This window comes from Pyrgilauda ruficollis, unplaced genomic scaffold (genome assembly GCF_017590135.1).
Source record: "Pyrgilauda ruficollis isolate IOZ18807 unplaced genomic scaffold, ASM1759013v1 scaffold4, whole genome shotgun sequence".
In the NCBI taxonomy this organism is placed as follows: domain Eukaryota; kingdom Metazoa; phylum Chordata; class Aves; order Passeriformes; family Passeridae; genus Pyrgilauda; species Pyrgilauda ruficollis.
In genome coordinates, this window is record NW_024525489.1 from 17,350,308 (window position 1) to 17,375,564 (window position 25,257).

At 39.3% G+C, this 25,257-nt stretch overlaps 1 protein-coding gene across 1 annotated transcript in view; it reads left to right on the top strand.

Annotated features, from left to right (window-relative positions):
• The window catches only part of LTBP1 (latent transforming growth factor beta binding protein 1), a 186,085-nt gene that overhangs the window by 159,006 nt on the left and 1,822 nt on the right, over positions 1 to 25,257 (top strand). The window contains exons 26-32 of the mRNA XM_041477230.1: positions 3,743 to 3,925; positions 5,181 to 5,267; positions 7,593 to 7,721; positions 9,053 to 9,193; positions 11,496 to 11,666; positions 21,214 to 21,336; positions 24,651 to 24,800. Coding sequence (XP_041333164.1) covers positions 3,743 to 3,925; positions 5,181 to 5,267; positions 7,593 to 7,721; positions 9,053 to 9,193; positions 11,496 to 11,666; positions 21,214 to 21,336; positions 24,651 to 24,800 — 984 coding nt within the window. The remainder of the gene's footprint in view (positions 1 to 3,742; positions 3,926 to 5,180; positions 5,268 to 7,592; positions 7,722 to 9,052; positions 9,194 to 11,495; positions 11,667 to 21,213; positions 21,337 to 24,650; positions 24,801 to 25,257) is intronic.

The following is a 25,257-nucleotide window of genomic DNA, read 5'->3' on the forward strand; positions in this document are numbered from 1 at the left end:
TACTGTATTCTTGAAAATCAGATTCTGAAAGTGATAATTCTTCCTTGAATTCTTACTCAAGCTGTTTGCTCAGTCATCATTTGCTGAGTTTTTGGAAGTCATGAAGTTATAATGACTATTTTTCATTTTTGCAACCAGTTTCTTGATTGCATCTGTAAGTGTTGTCGGTACACAGTTACAGTATTTAAGATCCTGTCAGTTCTATGTTTTGGTTTTTTCAGATCACAGTTGTTAACAGAACACTATTTAGGCAGATATTTCAGTATATGCTGATCCATATTTTCCACTGAATCCTATATTACTGATGCATGTTTTTGCATCAAACATATGCTAAGCATATTGTAGGATTAAGTTTATGCTAAGGTATATAAATCTATTTTTAAGAAATACTTCAGAATCCAATCCAGCAGCAACTATACAGAATTTCTCTCATAGGCTATTAATAGAACAATTGTATCAAAAATATGGTAAAATTATTTTCCTTTACCAGCATGCCTTAGGTATAGATACTTTACATTTTCTAACAAAAAAACCCCAAACAACAATATAAAAAATGAGCATTTATTCTCTTATCATATTTTATCAACATACATAATGAAATCACTTTCAGAAACAGCCTGTTTGCTAAATGGTTAATAATTTATGACAGAGAAATTATAAGGTTTTAGACATAGACTGGTCTTGGTAAAAAAAAAGGTTTGTGTCTCATTTGCTTTCCAAACGTTCATGACACCTTCTTGACTAAGCCTCACTTACAGCTGTGTAAACAACAGCCATTTAAGCTGCTGAACAGATAATGGGAGGAGAAACCAACACATCATATGTAAAATGGGAATAAACAAGGACATGATGAGACTATCTCCCCTTCCTCCCAGGGCAGCTTCTGGTGTTCTTTCTCTGATAAACAGCATGAAAAAAAGCCATGCGTTCTCTTCTAATGAAGATTTGGCTTTAATTCAGTTACACAGATGGCAAATGGCCAAGGAAAATGTATAAATTGGTGGCTGAAGTACTGCTCTCGCACCTTGGAACGGCAGATTTAGTTCAGCTGCATTTCTGTGATATGATAGTCTTAATATAGTTCCTATTGGGATAACAACTGATACCACAAAACCACCTCAACTGATGAAATTCAACACATTATGGAAAATTGTAATTATCAGATGAGGGTTGACCACAGGCTAAATTAACAAAGCTGAAATAAGCAGCCAGCTGGGTGTATCCTTTAATGTACGATTTAGTTATATTGGCAAAACTGCAAAGCCTTGTAGGTGGCAACATTATACTGAATTTGAATGGAGGTGTCTGCCAGACTTCCAAAACTGAAGTCACTTTTCTGAGGAAAATAGAAGTAAATCCAATTGTCTGTGTCTAATTAGAAACCAAAAGAACTATTACACATGTTCATACTATTGAAGTGCAATAATAGGCAATCCGTGCTGACATTTTTAAATCTGCTTTTCTTCAAATGAATCTAGTATTTGTATGCTCACTAAAGTTCCCTTGCTCCATCTGCTTTGGGGAATGTGGGTGGGCAGTGATAATAGGATTGAAATAGCAAGAACTGGAGGTCATTTAATTCCTTCAGCATTTGTTGGACATCACTATCTTCAAGCTTCCACCTCACAAACATTTCTTAAGTGAGATCTTAAAACCCACTCCAGAGTTACTTGCCTCTTGTTTCAAAGGTGATTCACTGTTTTTTCCCAAGGTCCAGCCAAAGTTCTCTGTTCAGGCAGGCTGATCATCTTTCCCACCTGTCCCATCTTTTGACACATGGGGATGGCCTGCTCATGCACCTTTAAGGTTTTCTTCATAAAGTACATCCAGCCCTCCCGGACTCTTTTGCCCTGCAGGACTGCTGCCTCAGAGAGTCTCTCAACCAGTCTCCTAAAGAGGTGAAAGTCTGCCCTCTGGAAGTCCAAGGTGCCAGATTTGCTGGCACCCCTCCTCACTTCCAAAGAGTCACAATCACTGTCATTTCCTGATTGCTTTTCCCACGATGGCCTCTGACCATCACATCACCCGCCAGTCTTTCTCTGTTCACAAATAGCAAGTCGTCTGTGGCACCTCCCCTGCTTGGCTTCCTCACCAGATATGTCAGGAAGTTCTCCTCCACACACTCCAGGAATCTCCTAGACTGCTTCCTCTCTGTGTTGTATTTTCTATCAGACATCTGGTATGCTGAAGCCTGCCACAACAGTAAGGGCCAGGGGTCGTAAGACTTATCCCATCTGCTTACAGAATGTTTCTTCTGCCTTTCCCCTGATTCTTACCCATAAACACCCCACCCTAATGTCCTCATCGTTCAACTCCATGCAACTGAGAAACTCTCTAGCACACAGGGCTACCCCACTGCCCCTCTTTCCCTGCCTGTCCCTTCGCAAGAGTTTGCAGCCATCCATTGCAGTGCTCCAGTTGTGCGAGTCATCTCACCATGTCTCTGGTAGCAACTCTGTTCCAGTTTTCCTGCTGCACCATGGAGCCAATGTTTGTTGCATCTTGAAATGCACTGCCACTCTGTAAAACAGAAGTTCTGATTCCTGCCTCAATAACTGTGTTTCTTGAGAAATGTCTCATGCTTACCTTATTGTGCAAGAGCCTGGGTAAAAATCAGTGAAATCTCAAAGAGTAAGACAACAGCCAACATGGAATAATTTTAATAGGTTTTTTGTGAGTTAAACATTTGTTAAGTACTAAGCATAAAGAATTTCCCTAGATAAAAAGGAGATGAGCTAGTCACCTCAAGATTTATCTATCTAAAATTCTTGAATAAAGTCTTGGGTTTGATTGATAATTGTGAGCATAGGAAATTTTAGAAATTGGTGACTTTACTGATGGTCTGTGAAAAGTTTTTCATATCGATCAAGTGTGAATAATAATTTTACATGTTAGTTCCCACTTCTGAACCCTTGATGATAATTTTTCTGAAGTGAAATGTTAGGTAGACAGAGTTCTGCAAACACAGAAGCTGAAAATAGGTTTTTCTTTTCAAAACTGCTTCTTGGTGTATTTTAGGAGTGCCTTGATTGTGAAAGGTCTTCGACTATTATAGTAATAGGGTATTTATTGGATCTATGGGACAACTATTTTGCCTTCAGTCCATATAAATATTGTGAGAGGACCCACTCAGTGCTTAAGGCAATAAATCTGCCTTCTTGGCTGGATTCCTATTTTAAAGTAAAATACAGAGTCAGTTAACTTGACATCTGTATTATATTCCTCTGCTTACCATGGAGTCAGTAAGTTACTTTTGCAAAAATTATAAAGAGCATTGTATTCAAATGTGGAGCATGCTTTTTCACATTGAAATTAAAAGGGGTGGTAAATGCTCATTCTTTTGAAAATTGAGTCTTTTCAGTTCATATCTTTGCTCCTTTATCTGAAAAAATGAGGTTGTAATATTTGCTTACCTCTGTGAAGAGCTTTTGGATTCATATGTGAAGAGCATCCTGTCAAAAGCTGGCCATGTCCATTAGTAGCAGAACATGAGAGTAGGTGCTTCATGCATTGCTTGAAAATTATAGAAGTGCAAATTGGAGGAATCCTTTTATGGTCAAGTTGGAGAACAGGTCCAAAAAAGCCAAAGGAAAGTCATTGACTTCCACCATTCTTTCTAATGTCAAAAAGTCAAACCAAAATTTGTACTTAACCATTTTCTTCTCTGCTCTTTTGACCTCCTGGAAGAGTGACTAATTTCATGTGTCATCTTGTGTGGTTTATGTTTTCTTTTGTACCTTAGAAATGTCAGTAGAGGCTGATCAACAGGAAGATGGAAAGAAGGAGTGCTACTACAATCTGAATGATGCTAATTTCTGTGACAATGTGCTGACGTCCAATGTAACCAAACAGGAATGCTGCTGTACCTTGGGTGCTGGTTGGGGTGATAACTGTGAAATCTTCCCATGCCCTGTCGTTGGAACTGGTAAGAGGAGGCCTTCTGTCCCTTTGCAAGCTTTTGAAGTATTGTGTTTGTGTTAACAGAGTGTGCTTTGCCTTTAGAGAAGGCTTGCCCATTAAATCCCATATTTTGTAGTATTTAGTCATGACTTATCCATAGGAACACTCCACGGAGGAAAGGGTGATAAGAATAATTTGTACCTGGTGTAAATCCATTGGCTTCTCTGCTGTTGCCCTAGGGATTTAAAGAGCATGTTACTCAACAGTGATTTTAAGCAAATATGGATTCTCACAAGAGCTTTTTCCACATGCTGTGGTAGCACTTTTGATTTTTTCCACAAGCTAGAAAACAAAGGTAACCATTACAACATTTTTGAGACTGCAGCTATTCTTTGTAGTGCTGTTTCTACAGCACCTTACAACTTTGCAACTTACAGAACATCAGTTAATAATGTTCTCTGCAGACCATTGTTTAACCTCTAAATATTAAATTAGACAAATAGGTCCATGTGATATTTGTCACAAATTTTAAAAACAGTACTTGAAACATAAACAGGGATGGCTGAAATTCAGAATCCAGCTGGGAAAAAATCACATAAGAGAGAACATGCATAAACCTTGAGATTAAATGATAAAGATTACTTTTCACAGAAATGCATCGTCAGGTTTAATTCCTGTTTTAACTATACTTTAGAAACTGTCAAGTTGAAATGAAATGCAAAATCAAAAAGGGGCCTCTCTGCTTGGATGGGTTTGTTTGATTCTGTATAGTCTCCAAGACACTTGAAATAATTTCTCTCTGTAATGTACACCATGTTCTCCTGTTGCAGTCAATTAGTGTTTTTCCTGTATGAGGACTGAAGAATGTGGACAGGGGTTTGTATCTCAGTTGGAGTATGCCTAGATTACAGCTTGCAGCGTGGCTCAGAGAGGCCCATGCTAGCTTTAATTAATATAATTTGGCTACTGGTATTGTTATAACTGCAGTACACCATGAAACCTAGTAAGGACCACATTCTCCTGCCAAAAAGCAAGAGCAATGTGTTTGCCTGAAGCTGTGTGATGCTGTAGGCACCCTAATGAGGTTTTTTCTCTGCAAACTGAGAGCGGGGGAAAGTCAGGTTGTGTCATTTAACGTCCCCCATTAAATTAAAGGTGTGTATGATTGCCTGATAGATGCAAACTAGGCTAATATCTCAAAGTACCCTGAAATACATGTAACACTACATATGTGAATACCTTCTTCTTAACAATATAATTTTTTTTTCTTTCTTTGCCAGCTGAATTTACTGATTTGTGTCCTGAAGGAAAAGGTTTCATTCCCTCCGGAGAATCATCTTACGGGCTTCTTGCTCAGAATTACAAAGGTCAGTACTGACTTGTATTAAGTTTAATTATTTCAGAAGTTCTGGTAGTTAATTGACTAGAAATGTGAGCCAGGAATGTAAGCATATTAATTCAAATTTTATTAGGTGATAAAAACAGTTTGTAGTACAAAACATTACTGAAAATCATTCTACAGGCTGTTAAGAATGTCAATGACACAGTCTCTGTAATATTCTGGTTTAATTTCTGCTAAGTGCTATATACTGTGAGAATAGGTGCTGTGACCACAAACCACAGATACTTGTTTACATGTGGAATAAAATGCCAGCTTAAACTTGTAAATATATGTATGGGGAGTTGGAAGAGAGGAGAGAGTTCTTTTGAACATTTGGCCTGCAAGGGTGAATGAATATTAAAACCGAAGAAAAGTTCAGCAATGATATCTTCATTACAGAACTTCATGGAATAATTACTGGTGGTAGTCCAGTGGTAGTAAAGAAATCAGTGTGATAGGAGTTGGTGAATGTGGGTGGGAGGGAGCTGGCATCACCAAGGAAAAATGAGATCAGCAAAATTTCTTTTCAGTTTTGACAAGTAGCCATCAATTTTAATAATTTTTAAGGCTGTCAAAGAGCTCATCTTAAAGTCTCTGAGAATATTTTTGTTGAAGGATTGTTTAAGGGGGTTGTTTGTCTTTACAGATCTAAGATTTCTGTGTATATTCACAATGGGGATTTGGAGCTTGCTGTGTGTGCAGCATATCCAAATTAGTCTCAGATAAAATCTGTGTTGTTTTTGTGCTACCTCAGGGTAATATCTCTAGCTGCTATAAATACTGAAATGTCTAAATAGTTCACCTGGAAATATCTTCCAAAAATCCCCGCCATAATAAGACTTTTTCCCTTTTCATTAAATTTATATTGTAAAACCTTAGGAATGGCACAAAGGACAAACACTAAACAGATAAATAACTTTTACTAATGTGCTCTTTTTGTAATGTGATCTTTCTCTGTTACACTAACTTAAATGTTACTCTTGCTTTTGTCCACAAGCTTCTTGTAGGAGCAATTCCCGTTTTCTTATTGGAATTACCTGTCAGAAGTGAATAGCCTGCTAACCTTCCTTGGTTTTGCTTCCAGCCTTTCCCATTTTTCTCCAGACACAAATCCATGTTCCACAGGAAAAACACAGATGTGAATATGACATTCCTTATTAATCTGTACATTATTCTTTCTGCTAAACAGTCAAAATATTTAATATTTTTAGCCCCTTAGTGGCTGGAAGAGTGGATGTAAAAATAAATAATTTTCTAGATCTTTCCGTTCCTCTGGAAAAAAGGAAAATGATTCATCTTTAAAAGTACTGTACAGCTTTGGATAAAATCCGTGGTGCCCCAAAATAAATGGGGAGTAAATATATAGAAGACAGTGGATTAAAACAATTGGTATTGAGAGAAGAATCACCTACTTTAAGTTGTGCTTTTTATTGCCATTTTTACTACGAACCTAGGTTTAACAGATTACTCTGAGTAGGTCTAGCAAATGGAAAGTAGGCTGGAAAAAAGGAAGTGAATGGAATTCCAACAGTAACAAATACATAAATATAAGACTGGGAAAAAATGTGTACAACTGTGAAAAGCAATATATGAGCTGGCATATATTTTCCATGAAACTTCCCTGAACACGTTTAGCCTCATGTGAAAGCTTGGTAGAGTCTCTTTGTCAGCCGTCACTAGTTCTGTAGTGATTGCCACCCTGTGTTCAGCCACAGACACAACTGGTCCTGTGAGGGGGAAGGCTGCACTGAAGTTGTGCTTTGCGCAACAAAGCCATGAACAGTGCACATAGGAAGATTTCCTACCTTGCACAACAGTCACCAAACTCTATGCAAAGAGACGAGCAGTCACAGAGTCCATCCATAAGCATAACTGCTTAGTTTGGTAACCAGATGGGGTGCTTAGATTAGACCCATGGTGGGAATACCTTCAGTAAAGCAAATTATGTAGGAAAATACAAGCTATATTGTTCATCTGTTTTGATTTGAGTTAGGAGCAATGTGATACCAAAGGAATGAAAGGAAAACTGCAGATTATTCCAGTCTCTGTGTGCCACAGGACTTAATTCTGACAAGGGGAAGTAACAGTCCACCAATTTTTCCTTTTCCATTCTGGCTATATAGCCTCTTCCACACCAGTTGTCTGAGGGTTTTTTTGTTTTTTTTTTTCTGTGGATATCTGTGCTCCTGGGATTTTCTGCTTAAACTGAAGTTTGCTTGAACAGAGAAGTCTATAGGATTTATTCCATCTTGCTTGTCTACATGACATCATAATAACAATGCTAACATAGCCTTTAATGTTTTCTCTCCAGATGCTGATGAATGCCAACTCTTTGGACAAGAAATCTGTAAAAATGGCTTCTGTTTGAATACACAGCCAGGTTATGAGTGCTACTGCAAACAAGGCACATACTATGACCCTGTTAAGCTCCAGTGCTTTGGTAAGTTTATTTAAAGTGGTCTTGTCACCATAATGGTATGCAGATGGGCAAAACAAGCAGACTCCTACAGCAGGATTCCCATCAGAACTGTGGCATTTCCAGTAAGGGGAGAAACACTGGGCCTCTGGACTCCTATAGCAGTTTTGTAAGATGCATTGGGTCATTTCCCTTCCTTCTGCTTGGCTGAGCGGCAATTCTGGATGACATAGCTGTGGCATGTAGAGCAGGGTTTGCTTTATTTGCCTCCTTTTTCAGCAAATTACTCCCAGGAGTTTGCATCTCCAGAACAGCCTTTTGTGCTCCTTTGAGGGCATAGTCAAGAGCTGGTGCCAGCCTTAATGCAGGCAGCACAGAGTCATCAGAGGGGGCTCCCTCCTTACATGCACACTGCTGCTTCACTCTGCCAAGGCACAGTGTAGCCTTCGGTTCTTTGCGTATGGGGTGAGCAGTGAAATCCTGTATGTTGAAGCTCACCTGTCATTTGGTAAGTGTTCTGGGTTTACTATATTAAATCAAAGTAACACAAACTTGGTTTTTTTGTTTCAAGGACAGCTATTTTCCCCAAGGAGTTAATATGCAATGTGAAATTACAGTTGAGGTCATTGATAAGCCCATTTTAGCCTGCACAGCCTTGTACCCTTTTGGTTCTGGTATCCAACTGAAAATTACTTATGACCATGACCCTGGCTTTTGCTTTGTAAGCAGAGAACCATGTAGAATGTGCAGATTAGCATAATGAAAGGAAGCAATTTTTGCAACTGCAATAAGAGAGCCTTTTACCTTGGGATTCTATGATTATTCTTTTCAAAGGGTGGGATTTTAGCTGATTAAATGTAATTTGTCTGAAGTGGCCTGCTCTTCCCTTTGAGCTAAATTTCAGCTTTTGCTTTCCAAGACAAACTAAGAAAAATAACTACCATGGCTAGGTGATCCCTTCTTCTGATAAGCTCACGAAGAATCACTAAGAGGATGCCCACCTCTAATGCCTGCTGGTATTCTCCTAAAAGGAGAGGAATGTGGGAAGCAGTAACAGCTATACTGGGTGCAGGTATTCCTGGCAGTGCAACCCTTCCAACAAGCCTCTTTATCCTCCCTAGTACTTCTCCATATTAGCTCCCTAAGACTTGAGGATCAGGGTTCAGCATCCTTCAGATGTCTGTCCTTCTCCATGGGCACAGGCAGGATTTTTTTGCCAGCAGTGGGTATTTGTGGTCATTTACAGAAGGCATGCAGGGAAGTCAGCTCCTAATATAGGAAAATAGAAACATAGATTAACACAATGCAAATACTTTGTGCTGGCTTTCCTTGATACATTTCCTTCCATTTTAAAGACACGGATGAATGTCAGGACCCAAACAGCTGTATTGATGGCCAGTGCATTAACACAGAAGGATCTTACAACTGTTTCTGTACACACCCAATGGTTTTGGACGCAACAGAAAAGCGATGCATCAGACCAGCAGATTCAAGTGGTATGATCCATTATACATATTACTGAAGTGAGTACACCTCTGCGAGGTGGTGCTGACATGGCTACAGACCCGAAGTCTAAGCTTAGACTGGGTCATCCTTGGATGAGCCTGCTCTTCTGGAGGATTTTGGAAGGCAATGCTTGGACCGTCATCTGTTGATCTAGAAGGCACCATGATGTAGGACTCCACAGTGCTCCACTTTGCCTATACAGACAGGACATTGCTGGAAGTATTGTGAGATTAGGCTCGGGCTGAGGAGTCTTCAGCCAGTTCACCAGCTCTGCGTCTGCGTTGTCCAGCCTTGTCAGTAATGAGGCACAGCCTGCTTGCTGTCTCAGTAAGACTGGGGTTTGGCTGCAGGCTAAGTCTCGAGAATCAGTTCTACCAAAGCAAAATAAAAACAGGAATGACAGGATATAGGAGGAAATAGCTAAAATTGTATGTGTGCTTTCAATTGATTAACTTTGAAAGTACATTGAGCTCACAGTTTCAAGTTGTGGGCTTTAACATCACTGTTAAAGTAACATTTTTTTGTGTTCTTTTAATTTCAATAGACACTTATTTCAGAAAAAAATGTTAGATATTATGAGATTCTTGGAAACCTCTCAGAAATCCAGAGCATTATGCAGTCTGCACAGCTTTGTTTATGCCACTCATGTCTTCGAAAGAAGCATTACAATGGGTTTGATTTAATGCTGGCACTGTATAGCCATAAATCCAGACCTCTGGTTCCTGCAACTTGCAGTGAATTTTCCTGAGATGCTTCTGTAAAAGGAAATGGGAATACAGACTGAATGCCTTCTTTAGTCACTCCAAATTGTAAGGCTGATATTTTGAGGAGTAATGTGGTCGCCCTATTGCGTGGAACTGTGAAAGAACCACAGCATTTCTATTGTTCCATCTTCAGTTAAACAAATCAAGGGCAGGATTGTCTTTTGGGTTCATCTAGGATGTGAAGAGAATGCAAGAGCCCAAAGGGTCTCCTGTGATGAGACATTCGGCTGACACAGCAGTGATCATCTCAGCCAGCACAGAGCACTCACGCCTTGTATCGCTACTGGCAATGTCCCCCTCACGCAGAGGGGAGGGGGCAGGCTGGTTCTTCTGCTGCCAGCAGAATTTGGAGTCAGTAGGAAAGACCCACTGCTTCTTTTCACTGCATATTCTGGCAAGCTCTTAGTAGAATAGGTATCTAAGCTGTGATCACCTTTGTGCTTTCAGAACTCAGTTTTGCTCTTGAGTGAGGTTTCAGTTCTGTGCTCGCCCGTGCATAATGTAAAAATGCAGTAAATGGATATGCATAGACAAAACAGAACCTTGGTTTGTGACAACACTTATTTTTCACTCTGTGTTGGAACAAAATCAAAACCTTGCAGATGTCTTCACAAAATGATTGTGCTGAGGTTTTTACATTCCAAGTGGAAGACTGAGTTTACAGTTCCTCTCCTTCTGATCAGCAGTGATCAGAACTTGCTGGGACTGGGAGTGGTTTCTTCTGAGATCTGTGTCAAAACTATTATGCCTCTGAAATATTCCAGCCTTGACAAAAACACAGATTTTTGTTAATGTTCATAAGAATGTGACAGTAGTTCACAGCAGTGTTCTGTCTCTAACAATAGCTGTAAGTGGATGATTTAGGACCAGGAGGGCAGATAAACAATACTTCTCCTCACCCTCCCCAGCACTCTCTCAGCCTCCAGCTATTTTCAGCTCAGGGGATTTCCTGAGACTGATGTAGTTTGTCTGTTTAGTTAATGGGTCTCTCTCTTCCAAGTATTTGTCCAGTCTCCCAGGGAGCCCATGTAAAATTTTTGTTCAGTTCTGCCCTAGCTGTAAAAGTTCTTTCAGATGCATTGACGGCAATATAAGAAAAGCAAAATAACAACTTTTAAAGATCTATTGTGTGGATGGAGTTCCCCAAACATTCACCTCTCTCCAATGCTGGTTTTTGTCAAACTCTGTTAACTTCCATGGGAGCTGAGCTGAATCCCTGTTAAGTGTTCAGGAATGACTGTGATTTAGAAAGATCTGGTTTTTGGATATCCAACACAATGTTCTTTTAAATTGGCCTAATGTGACAACTCAGAACCTTTTAAGATTTTTTCCAAAGCTGAACGTTCAAGGGATGAGCCACCTCAGGCACTTAAAAAGGGTCATGACTTCTAAGCTTAAATACGTATTCAGCAAAGTCTGTAAAGCCAAGTTATTTTTCTAATCTAAATTTACAAAATTTATCATTATACCAGCATCTTATTTAAATAACAGTGCTGTGATGGTGACCTAATCCTGTCTTCTCCATCAGAACAAACTGAAGAAGCTGAGGTCTACCAGGACCTTTGCTGGCAGCACCTGAGTGATGATTTTGTCTGCAGTCGGCCGCTGGTTGGGAAGCAGACCACGTACACCGAGTGCTGCTGCCTGTATGGGGAGGCCTGGGGCATGCAGTGCGCGCTGTGTCCCATGAAGGAGTCAGGTAAGGAAACACTGCCCGGAGCCAAACCTGCAACACCTCACCCCTTCAATCCCTTGCGTTTGTACCTGCGCCAATGACGTGAGAAAGGACAAAAAAACCCTAGCCCCTCAGGTTAAGGGAAATGGGTTACCAATAAGGACTGAAAAATTCCCAAGGAATATGGTTTAGTGTTAAATATAAAGCTGGCTATTGTATTTTTAAAAGACTGTATTTTGTTTACGTGTTTGGATACCAGATACTCTTCCATGATATTTCAGGTGGAAGGTGTTAATTGTGGTGACTACAAAAGCTGAGTGGTTACAGAGAGACATGTCATTGACACTCAGATTTATTTCTGGGGACTGGAGAAGGGGCTAGTGGAAGCAGCATAGGTATATGTCATGCTTTGCCTGAGATACATCAGGCCTGGTTACACAGTCTGGTGGTATGACACAAACTTCCTCTCTCCCCTGTATAAACTGTTCCAAGGTCTAGTTTGGATGCAGCTTTCTTACTATAAATGTGTCTTTCAGTGACATATCTTTCCATGTAGGAATACCAGCCTGCACTGGTAACATTTTATTGTGAACATTCCTGGATTTTCACTTGGGCCTTAGTTACTCTAAAGGTAATGTTGTGGCTAAAGCAATACATGTTTTACTTGTAGAAAAAAACCCAGGAATTAAAAAACTACGTAGAGAAGCTCAGTGAAGCATTAATGTGGTTGTTTCTGTCTGCTTGGGTTGTATGCTTTTATAATTTACTTACAAGGTCCTTGAACCTGTTCTTAGATATCTTTACTTGTTTGAGTTTGCTTTGGAATTGCAGCAACTAAAAAAAACAGCATCTGATTTTGATGATGTTGGCTGGAGTAACTGCTGGCTGATGCTTACCCCAGGAAGAGACTGAAGAAGAAAAACAGGGCATGACAGCAGCTTGATTTATAAGATTTGGAAATCTCTGCAATGTCTTTGTCAGAACAAATCTTATATGAGGACATCAAATTACTATACCTGCTAGAATAACAAATGCAATGGAAATAAATGTAATGTTGCCCTATATTTGAAAGGCAAACACAGGGCAACAGCTAATAGCAAGAACCATTGCTATGGCCTGGAACTCCTCAAGTGGAAAGATTGAGCAGATTAAAGGAGTTTTCCTTCTTACAAAGTTCATCATGTGGTGAGAGTGACCCATCTGTGTCATACAAGCACACAATCCTGAGGGAGCAAAGAAAAGCTGTTCCTATTAGAGAGAGTTAAATTAGGTACAAGATTTACTTCTGGAGATTTCTAGCTAGTTACATTTAAAGCAGGATAAATCTGAAAAGAAGGAGAGAAGGACCACCAACATGGTCAGGCAAAGAGAACCTGCCTCACAAGGGAAGATGAAAATTTTCAAATATAGCTGCAGAACAAAGGCTGCAGATTCTAAGACTCTCCTCTAGAGCACAATCATGGAGGATTCCCAGAAGCTTTTAATTTAAACAAAAGTGCAGGAAAAGAAATTGGAACTATTTCAGTCTGAAAATACTAGATTTATTTTGATCATTAGGAACACAGGATTCTGGATCCTGTGCCAACAGTGGGGTGCAAATCCCCAATAGCTCTGTGAAGAAAATTGAGAAATTAATTTTAAAAATTACATGGAGGTTCCCACTGGATAACATCCTAAACATCAGTTGGATGATCCTTAGTCAAATCTGAAGAACATTATGTTGGATAATAAAATCTTTCTCCCTCCAGACACAAGATAACTTTTATGCGATGTTTCATTTGCTTTGAGAAGTATTTGCTTTAACTGAAACTGAGGCATACTTTGATCCCAAATACTTTAAATTATCCTTATAGATTGGAACATAGCTGAAAATAAAAGCATATTTAATGTTTATTATGTCAGAAAAAACATGCAAGCTCTCATTTCATAGTGGAGATGATATGTGCTCATTTGTCCTCACACGCATGTGCACTCACCCACGCAGAAACCTGGAAGCCTTTCTCTGTGTTCAGGAACATTTACCAAGAAAAATTTAAAGCTGACTGAACTGAATAAATGATTCATTTGACATGTCTTCAGTCTGTAGCACTTAAAGTGATATCATTGGCTCAAGAGAGTGCTTTCACACCTCCTGGCCATCAGGTCACAGGTTCAAGTCCTGGCTGGGGAACCTGGAATTTCTCCACTTTTAAATACTTAGGTATCGTGTTGGCCAGGTTTACTACTGAAGGTGTTTGCTTATTTACCCGGTTTGGGGCATTCTGAAGATTTTTAACACATGTTAAAGAAGACATGCCGATGTGAAAAGCATTCCCCCACAAAACTTTCACCATGAAATGAGTTGGATATAGCACAGATCTGTGGTTTCCTTTTACCTTGTTTATAGTCCCATTGTATTTGAAGATCTAGTCACCACCCTTAGAAAGAAGGAAATACAGGCCTGCCACCATAAGTGATACTTTTGCAAGTCCCTTCTAAAGATATTAGTTCTTTATTAAAAACAACCTCTAGCTTTTCTAACCTAACTTGTCTTTAAAGTGCTTCCATTTTTCATGACAAGATTTAAATATGCTATTTGAGTAGGATCCAGCAAGAAACCAGTGAGAAGATAGAGCACTCTTGTAAGAATTATCCATATTAAGCAAAAAGAAATACAATCTTATATCAGCTTGGAAATAGAACTTTTAATGGTTGCTACTGTTTCTAAAAACTACTACTCAGTGCTTAATTAAACAAACTCCACTGAAATTGCTCCAAACATTCAGAGACTGAGACAAAAATAAATAGCATTTTTTGGTATTGCAACAAATATCAACATCTTAACAACAGTAAGACTGATAAGTATTTCAATGACAACATTGAAGAATAAACTCAAAATGTTGGTTCAAAGTCCTGATCAAAATACTACAAACATGACCTGTAGTGCTGGGCTGAGTACCTCTGACTTGTGCAAAGAATGTAAAGGCATTGTAAAGATGTTGTTTTCAATTACATTCAATTATCTTATGATTAATTATTTCAGTTACTTTACTGTATCATCATTGCGGATAAAGTCTTATACAGATTTCATCAATACCAAAATGCTGACTACTGAAGTGTATTCTCTCTGTGCTCACAGTGTCATTAGTCTGTATTTGCCCAAAGAACAGTAATAACAGTTTAGTAATTATTTTTTAAAAACTTCTGTGTTATTTGAAGTTTGTCATTGGCAATCTGTAGAAATTGACAAGTTGAGGAAAATTAGAAAAATGGATACTTTTCGGTTTAGAAAACAACAGCAAAACATCCTTTCTCATTGCATCCACCTAAAAAGTACATGCTGGATGCCTGGCCTTTGGAAATTCTGCTTCCTTGGTCAATGTACTGTTAGTGCCTACCAGCCCAGCTCTCACCATCCAGAGCCCATGGTCTAGTGCCTGGTAGCAGGACAGACTCCAGTAGGTTTAGCAGCTGGGTCAAAGCCTCCGTGCCAGAAAACAGAGCACCTGGCCCAGACTGAAAAAAATGTGAAATCTAAAATAAAGCCATATATACCTCAAGTTAACTTGAACTTGTAGGACCTGAACTATAAATGTTCTGAGACTCCAGAAACTCCTGTGCGACCCTTAGGTGACTGGAATGGATTTTAGGCAAGGTGTATGGTTGCAGGAGATTTGAAGAGAAGAGATAGAGCTAACAACTAGAAAATGTTGGTAATGTGGTATGCTGGGGTCAGCATTTAATTTATAGAGACAGCCTATTTTTTGTTTGCAAAATGATAGTTTTGAGGCAATTGCAGTGCAGTACCACGTTTACTTCAGTAACACCTTAAGATGCTGGTAAGGGTGGTATTAGGAGCCCCTGAACCAAAGAGATGTCAGTCAGTTAAGGAGGGTGCTTTCTTTTCTGTAGCTGGTTGCCTGGAGAAGCTTTCATACAGAAAAACAGGGTGAGGTAGGTCTGGGACTCAGCAGCTGTAGCAGATGTTTTAATAACTATTGAGATTGGGGGTACATTACTACATCTGTAACTTAGACATTTTTGTTGGTGTGAGTACTAAGATAATGTCATGAACACATTCTTAGGCAATTGGAAAAGGCACCAGCATTCAGTTTTTCAGCCTGCTTATTTGTGTATCCTTAGAAATAATTTTTCTACTCTTAAGTTTTGGATTCTATTACTTTGTGGGGTTTTATGGAACCACTTTATGTTTAAAAGATCTGCAGAAAAGACAGTGGTAGATCTCCAGTCAGTAGATGTTTCAGATGTTCTGTGGGATTAGAAGTCACATAAAGAACTGCTATTCATATTGTATTTGTAGTTTCTCTTTATCTCCACCTTACCATTTGCAAAATCCATGCTGGGAGAACACTGAGAGTAGTGGGTAATGTGGATCACCTGGGGTGTTGTATAATGTAGGATTTCTCTTGGACAATTTCATATTGTGGTTTTTATACAGAAACCCACATCAGTGCTGCCAGTTTTTCCTTCCATCAGGAAAGGTAAATCAGCACCCTGAGCAATATATTCCCCTGACCTGTTCTAGACACGTGCTTTACAATGAGCTGCTGTCCTAGAAGTGTTTCTCTCTTTCCATGGATTAAAATGGACAATGAACAACTAATTCAGATGCAGACCTTCAGATATGCCTACATGGAATTGAATTCTGCCCATTTCTGGCAGAACAGATTGTTTGGATTGCATTTTTGTTGCAAAGGAACTCTGTGTATCCTTTGTAAACATTATGAGTTCGTTCTGGGCTGAGCTTCCATATTATGAGAACACAGTGTTCCCTTTAAGTTCTGGCTAATGTCACTCATGAAGATCTGGAAGCACAGGGAAAGCCAATGTGTGTAAAGCATGAGTTTTCATCTCTCCTCTTTTGGGATGATAAAGATCAGCAGGGAGGCACTGGATTTCTGTAGATCATTGCTCATCTTTCATTTAGGATGGCATTGTGTCTCCTTCCTTTGTGGTAAGGACTCTGGTCAAATGGATTCTATCCTCTGGGCTTAAAATATTGAAGTGATCGGGCCTTGAATATTCAAATTCTTGTGTTCAGTTGTGCAGATTTTTGGCTAATTTAGTTTCTGTTGATGAAGAGTTTCAGTGCTTTTTCTGAAGGTTAGGAGAGACTATAGTAGTTTTGGCTAAAGGTTCTTTCTCATGGAACCTCACATTCCAAGTGTACATGGAAATCAGCAAGGAGTCAGAAAGCCATGTGCAGAGCTGTGTCAGAAACAACCTAACTTTTACTACAACATTTAACTATCTACTTGGAGCAAAAGGAATGGGAAGATCATTTTAGGAAGCTTTAGCAGCATTAGTAGAGGAACAAAAGGTCACTACCAAGAGGTTTTGAGACAATCAGTTTGGTAATTATTTCAGTTTAGCAAGAGCTTTACATCCACTGTGAATCTTTTTCAGGGATTTCATTTAGAGTGTGCTCATGAAAGGATATGAACATCCTTCTTAACTAATGAAAAATAACCTTTAAGACCGACACAATTACCTTTTCCTTGTGCTGTAGAATAGATATCAATGCTGTTCACTGCAAACCTTAGCATCTATCCATGGGCAACATCAATGAAGTTTTCAAAATTGTCAAATAGCACAATCTAAATATAGAGCAGAAATACCTTTAGCTTTGGTTCTCATGTGATGCAATCTCCTGAGACAGCATAAACTTAACCAATATAGATTGATGTCCAGAACCTTTGGTGAAACTGCTGCATTCTTAAATAATTTGAAGGATCTGGTTTGGTTTCTTAGTCTTGGCTTCTTTTGTGTGTGTGATGGTGACAGTTCTGAGGAGCTGGAACAGAAATAAAGCTTTCTTTATGGGCAGGAGCTGGTGTAGTTGTTTCATGGTTGTCAGGAAAAGCTTTTATATAATATTTTGCTTTAAATACATGAAATATGGAATAATGTTTCTGACATTAGGATTTTTAGACCTCTGGATGCGAGTAAGACTCACAAGGGTTTGCCCAGTTACAATTATCTATGCAAATTAGATGCACATTTGCACAGCTGCATTTTTGCTAACAAGCACCTAAAAGCCGGTCGGTCCATACAATTGATATTGTGTCATCTCTGTCAGCCAAGCTTTCATCACCAATTACAGCTAACATCTGTGCCAGTACACATGTGTGTCTAGATGTAATCCCCTAACACTTGTTTAATAGGCAATACTTCTATCTTTAAAAATGTCCTTTACATTTTTGAAGGCATACATCAGCTTCCTTTTATAATGGTCACCCTAAGTTATACAACAAGCTGTCTGTATGCTTCATTTGCAAGTTATGAGAAAAACTTAGAAACACATGGACCAATGTAGACTAAGCTATATTAAAAACAAAGGGTTTTTTTTTTCCTCTTGAACTGTAGTTATACTGTCCCTGATCACAGCCAAGAGATGAGTGAACAGAAAAAATAAACCCATATAGAAAAAGGTTTCTTCATTCATTGTGAATTATAGAATATTTTCTTTCAACTTCACTTGAAAGATTCGCTTCAAAGTGAGCATTGATTTCTGTGACAACTAAAATGCTTCTGTCATTCAGGGATAGTTACATATTCTGTCTTGATCCCTGCCCCCTTACCACCTTCTTGATCTCAGTCTCCTGTTGTCATCTCCCTAGGGCAGTGTCATGCTGTTCTGCCATTTGAATACTTGCCTGCAAGTTTCTGTGCACCAGTCATGCTTTCACCCACAAATCCTACAGCACTCTGTTCATGTAGTTCCCTCCCCTGGAAAACTGTGACCAGCACACATCACAGTGACCCCAAATACATTATTTTTAATTTGAACTGTAGGAACATAGCATAACAAGGGGGAAAGTTTAAAACAACAGAAAGTGTCATTGCTGTAACTTGTTTTATCCTCCACAGGGGCACTATGATGGGTTCATTTCTGTCAGGGATCCAAGTCGCAAGTCTACCTTATTTCAAAACACCAGTTCTAATGACCTTTCCAGAATGTGGCCCCCCGCATACTTTTCAGTCTTTGTACTCTCCTCTCTGCACACCCTTTTTTTCCCTGGGGAAAAAAAAAAAAAAAGGAAAAAAAAAGAGAAAGAAAAAGACAAGCTGAGAAAGGTGGAATAGATAACTTACCATTGTTACTGGTCCTGAATTTCTACTGTTGGTTTCTTAGGTGAGCTGCTGTTGCTTCCTTTGGGTTTATTGCCCCAGCACCTAGTGACTGAATCAACACATTATAAAAGATAAGGGGTTTAATCTATACTACTTGGACAGCTAAACAGAACATACAGTATTAAGAGAATGTTACAGGTATAAGACCTAAAAATGCAGACATTCAGAACTTGATTTTTGAGGGACCAGTGGGGCAGGAAACAAGTTTCTGTTGTCAACATTTCTTAATTTTTCCTTAGATGTTGAACAACTTTGCACTGGCAGAGATGCAATATAAAATAGGCTTGCATAATCATCAAACAACTCAACTCTCGTGTACATGAGAGCTCCAACTCTATGGATTTTCGAAAGTTCCGACTGCTTTCTTCAGAACTAAAACATTGTTTATACTATCAGTATCACTAATGGCAAAATTAACACTGAGTAACCTGGGAAGCCAGTGTACAGGTTCTGCTCAGCCCTTCCCATCAGATCACATTCATGTGTCAGGGACAGTGATCCCTAAGATCCGCAAGAGCTGCTCGTCTTGTCCCTTTGCCTTTCACTGACTGTTTTTATGTGGTAGTTTCTTCCACACAAGCCAGATGAATTAGTATTTTGTAGTAGAACACAGATTTTCTTTGCCAAGAACATTTGTGGGCATCTGTGAGAAAGTGCTTTTACTATTCTGCGTAGCTTTCCTGTGTGTCCATTCCATATGAATGAAGGCATCATTCTGAGATGGTAACCTGTCCCCAAGCATGGATGTTAATCTGGGGTTAGGTGTGGGGAAGAAAGAATGGGGTGTTTCTGGTCCTATGACAACTCTTAAAACTGTGTTCATTATCACAGTACCTCAGTGGGAAGCTGAGTGCAGTCAGGGATGTAAGTAACCTTTGCTATATGTCATTTATTTTGCCATGCTGGCTTTGTTTCCTGTGCCCTGGGATGTTGCTCTTGGGCAGTGTATTTTGTTCTCTGGGAGAGGAAAGTGGTGTTTGAATATTATTACTGTATATAAATATATTCTGGAGGACATACCTCAAAGGAAATCACTTTGTTCTTGCAGCAGAATGTGGTGGGATTTACAATGATTTTTTTTAGTTCTCTTGGGAGTTCATGCTGCAGACTTGGACTGTCAGCCATGGCAGCTCTGGGTGTGCACAGACAAGCGTTGCCTGTACTGCTCTGTCTTGTGCTCTCAAAGGGCCAAGTTGTTGACCACAGAATTCAAACAGACTATTTGAACACTTTGGTGTTTTCAGTACAAAATAAAATCGTTCCAGGTGGAGGAGATACTACCTGTAAAAATAAAATTACAGTGCTGGACAGCAAGGAGGGCTGTGCTCTGCACTGTCTGGAGGCAGTCTGGACTTATCCAACTATTTGCTGTCTGGGACAGTTCTACACAGCATGAGGTTTCTGGCTCTGCAACCATCTGCAATTCTTGGATTATGTATCTGCTTAGGGCTTTTTTTCCTCCCTCTCTTTTGGTGGTTTTTCTTTCCCGTCCTTTCTCTGCCTGATTCTCAGAACACCAGGCAATCTTCACAGAACCAGAAGCTAAACAGACTGTAGCAACAGTAAGGGAGTGCCTGGGTTGCTGTATTTTAACAATATTTCTGTTTTCAAATAAATTGTATTGTATGTCTTTTAGTAAAGGCTAGTAGAAACAGATTTGACACAATTTTTATTTGATTTATAAAAGAGTCAAGCTCTGCATAAGCATTTCAAACATGGACTCTGGCACCTAAAATGTAGAGTTGCTTTGGTCTCAACTTGTGTTGTCCAGCTTCTAGAGAGAGGCACAAAATCAGATGTGACTCTTTCTCCTGTGTGTTTCCCCATGCTCTGAGCTTCACAGCCAAGGAGACTTGGAACAGCACTCACACTTCCAAGCCTGTGGGTTGAAGATCCAGTTTGTAGATAAGTGTGGGCTATTTCAGAAGTATTTTTCACGCTGAATTCTGCAGGTTGGCTGACAGTGCCAGAAATACTGGCAGTACCTGCCCCAATTTGTTTCCCTTGGGGAGGCTTCTGCTAGCACCCATGGTGGTCTGGGGTAGCCTTTGTTCCACAGAACGAGGAGTCTAAACGGAGGTAGCCCTGGAGAGAAGTGCATCAGAAGTGAGATACTCAGCATCCCTCGGCTCTTGCTTCCCATGCAGAGCAGAAGAACCTGACCTATAACTTTTTGTACAGTTATTGACTCAAATCTATCCCTGGTGTTATCCCTATTATGACTTAATAATATATATTTGGCTCATTAACATTTTAATGACATCCTTTTTGAAGAGAGAATGCTTTCTGGAAATTTTCTTTTCTGCAGATTTATGGTGTTTCTAGGAAGATAAGTTTATTTCCAGCAAACATGAACCACAGCTCACTGGGACTAATGTAATGCAGCCTGTGTTACAAGTGTGTTTACTTTTATATCTTATTTTCTTTCCCCCCTCAGAGGATTACGCCCAGCTGTGCAACATTCCTGTTCCAGGATCTCGACGGCCATATGGACAGGATGCTTTAGTTGACTTTGAGGAGCACTACACTCCAGAAACCAATCCATACTTCGTTGAAGACCGTAAGCGAGATTCTCTCTTAAGTAATAGACTTGAAATGAGATTTTTACTTCAGTTTTTTTTTTTCCCTGTAGCCAGTTACACTCTTCTCTTTGCTTCTGGGTAGTGTGGCCTCTTTATGCTTTAGTTATTCCTATGACACTAACTTTCAGTCAGGTGTTCCACTTCAAGAGCCAGGTTTGTGTGAGAGTCCAGTTGGGCTCAGCGTACAACTAATTTTTAATCTAGTGAAACAGTTTGTGCCAAGTGTACTAAATTTGTGTTTACCAACAGTTATACAGCTCAAGGTCAAAAGGCTTGCCAATTTTCCTTCTCACAAATTGATTTTCCTTTGGAGCATGGGACAGATTTCTCCAGAGTGCATTAAATTTAGAAGAACAAAAAAGCTCTTCATCTTTCCATGATTTCCCAGCAGAACTTGCATGAGTGAAATGAGAGCATGCAAGTCATTCTTGCTCAACAGAGAAAATGTACAGCACAGTATGATTAGAGAATACACAGATGTATGGACTTCAGGCTGGATGCTGTGCCTGCCAAGCAGGGTGTGAGGGATTGTACACAGCATCTCACTTGTGCTTGAGGAATATCAGAGCTCTTCGTGTTGGGTTGGGCCCAGCTGACTGTTAAAATTTGCAGGAGAGAAATGCTTAGAGATTTCAGCATCTTCCTCAAAATCAGGTACCCTGTACAGGTCCAGAATATTTTATCATAGTTTTGGAGAAGAAAAGTAGAAGTATCAGAAGGAGCTGTAATTTCTCATGCTTTACATACATATGGCCTGCAAGCTGTCACTCTGCTCTTCCCCAGTCAGCATTACTGAGTATTGATGTGTGACTGAAATGTCACACTGCTGAAAACTACTGGTTACACCATAAAAAACCCAGAACATTGACTGGGTAAGCAATGTTAGTGTACTGTTAATCTGGAAAGAAGTATTTCATAAGGTATAAACAAGGTATATAGTTTAGTGGTAAATAAATACGATAAATTGTGGAAAGTTTTGAATCCACAACTGAGACCACATCATAGAATGGCTGCAGTGGGAAGGGACCTTAAAGATCATCTAGTTCCAACCTCTGAGGGACAGAAGCTTAAAAGCTCATGGCTCTTGCTCCCATCCTATCAGTGAATCAGATGGGCCATCTTGTTTAGGGCATCACAGACTTCAAGATCACAGTCCTGCTGCAGGCTGTGTGAGGAATACAACAGTACATCCCATCCCATGGCAGGGCCATGTACTTCAGTGCAATATTTGTCATTGTGCATTCGGTTTCCACAGAAGCAAATACATACCTCAGAATTACAATAGAGGTCCCATTGAGCTGTTTTGAACTAGAGTATATTTTGTGAAGTAGAACTTGCTGTGAGTGACACATTTAGTTTTAACTAGTAAAAATTACAACATACTGTATTCATGACAGACAGGGAGAGAAAAAATATGTATATATGTGTGTACATATATTTATGCACATGCATGTATGCCTACATATAAGCTATATTTCTAATAAATTAAGGGGTTTTTTAATTTGAAAAATATCTATGTGTTTGGGAGGACTCCTTTCCCTTTCTTGGCACTGTTTTCTAAATTAGAAAAGGTCTTTACTTTAAAGGTCTCTCCGGAGCTCTCTACAAGCTCTGCCAGAGGACTCCAGCAAGTAATGAAACTTGGTTACCTACATCATGATGGTGCTCAATATCCTCAATACTATTGCACTGAGAAGTGATTTACAAGGCTCATGAAAAAGACTGCAATGTTTCCCATTTAATGTACACTTGTATACATCCTGTGTATTATATATGCTCTTGACATGTGGCATCTGCCAACAAGTACTTACTTCACATTGCGTGTTCAGTGTCTTCAGAATCCACTTAGCCTGTTACTGACCAGCTTGATCCTTACTGAGAAGCCCTCTGTGCTAGGAAATCCAAGATAGGAACAGTATTTGTAGTCAAAGAGAGGGGGAGTGGACAAGGCAGTATGGAAGTTAAATGGACAAAGGTATGGAAAGGGCAGAGTAGGAAAGGAAAAAACAGGTAAGTAGTAAAGAGGGCCTCAAGGACCAAGACAGGATGGAGTAAATAAGAAAAGACAATAGAAAAAAAAGATAAGGAAGGGAGAAATTCATATTCTTAAGTAGCTTAGGAAATACATGTATCACAGCTGTTGCAATATGAATCAGTAAACAGTTTTTCAGTATGTTGCTGGCTTGTTGGAGGAGCCACTACCTGTTACAGGACACATGGAGAGATATGTCCTACTCTATTCCACTCCAGCTCCAATTTCCCCTCTATATTCATTGTGCTATTAAACTTATGACTCAAACATCCTCAGCTTTTTCCACAGAAGTCTGTTTGATGTGATGGGCTGCCACCTGCAGTCCTGTTACATCACTGCTCCATGAGCAGAAAGCTAATGAAAAAACCTTAGGACTTAAAGGAACAGTTCAGTCCTAGAGACAATCTCTGAACGTGTGAAAATGTAAAATAATAATAAATGTAAAATAATTTTGTAAGTATAAATACTTCCTTACATATAAAAGCATAACTGTCACAAAAGCCCTAAGGCAGGGAGCACAAAAAGTGGTTATACAAACCACTGAATACAAAGACAACTCTTTGTATAAGAGGTGAAAAAAAAAAATCTCAACTCTTTGAGCTTTGACTGCTCACCATCTAGAATTATGACAAGGAGGAATTGGTAGATTATAGGTATTTGTACTGGCACCAGTCACTGAAGCACAAGCCAAAGGGCTGTTAACGAAAAACCACAACAGGAAAGCAGTCTCTGATTTCTTCTTATTTTCCTTATGGCAGCTGGGATTGATTTTTTTTTAATATGTTTTCTTCTGGATAAATTATAATGCATCTCTTACCCCTCTACACACACACCTTATTTTTCTACAATCCTGTTTTAAGCAACTTTCCCAAATTGCATGACCATTTGTTTCCTTAAAGGCTGATAAACATAACAATTGAAATAAAAGGTGTTATATAGAAAACACTGACTTACCCTTTAAAAAATAAACAATGAAATTATGGAGTTTCCATTCTTAAAAAAAATCACAGATTTTTAACACAAAATAAAACTTAAGAGTTAACAGAGTTATTCAGTTTCCATCTTGAAACATATCACAGCACTTTTCTGGTACATTTAAAACTCCAGATGGTGCAGCTCTGCTAAAGCTGACCTATTTTCTGCAAAGTCAAGTCCTATTCCAGTAAACTTCTGAGAGAATTTCAATCTCCCACTATATATTTGGGTATACTGATTCAATAGCTTTGTAACCTACTTATTTGCAATTCCTTTTCCTCCCAGGTTTCCTGAACAGCTTTGAGGAGCTACAAGCAGAGGAATGTGGAATTCTGAATGGATGCGAAAATGGCCGATGTGTGAGAGTCCAGGAGGGCTACACCTGTGACTGCTTTGATGGTTATCACCTGGACATGGCCAAAATGACCTGTGTTGGTGAGGATAGCATATCACCTGTTATATCCCCTGTTATCTCTCAGTTTACTCAGTCACCTGACCTTAGGAGGCCTCAGACAAAGGATTTAGGGATGATCACCTGAATTGTATTAAAGATCCAAGCTTTGTTTTATTTACTGCAAAGGCTAGTAATTATTGTTACAAAAATATCTTGGTGTTTCTCAGTGCATCTTGGTCATCACAGCTGTGCTCAGTTAAAAGACTAGAAGTGAACAAACACAACTTTGTGGAACGAAGCTTAAACTTATATCAAGACTTCAATGTACAGACCAAATGTTTTTCAAAGGCTTTAGTAAGCTAGGAGGATGGAATTGGATCCAGAGCAGAAGAGTGATTTTAGGAGTGGATTTTTAGAGTGGATTCATAGTGATTGCCTAAATATGCATATAACCAGCTGGTGAGGTTTGGCCCCTGATTTTCACAGATTTCAACAGTC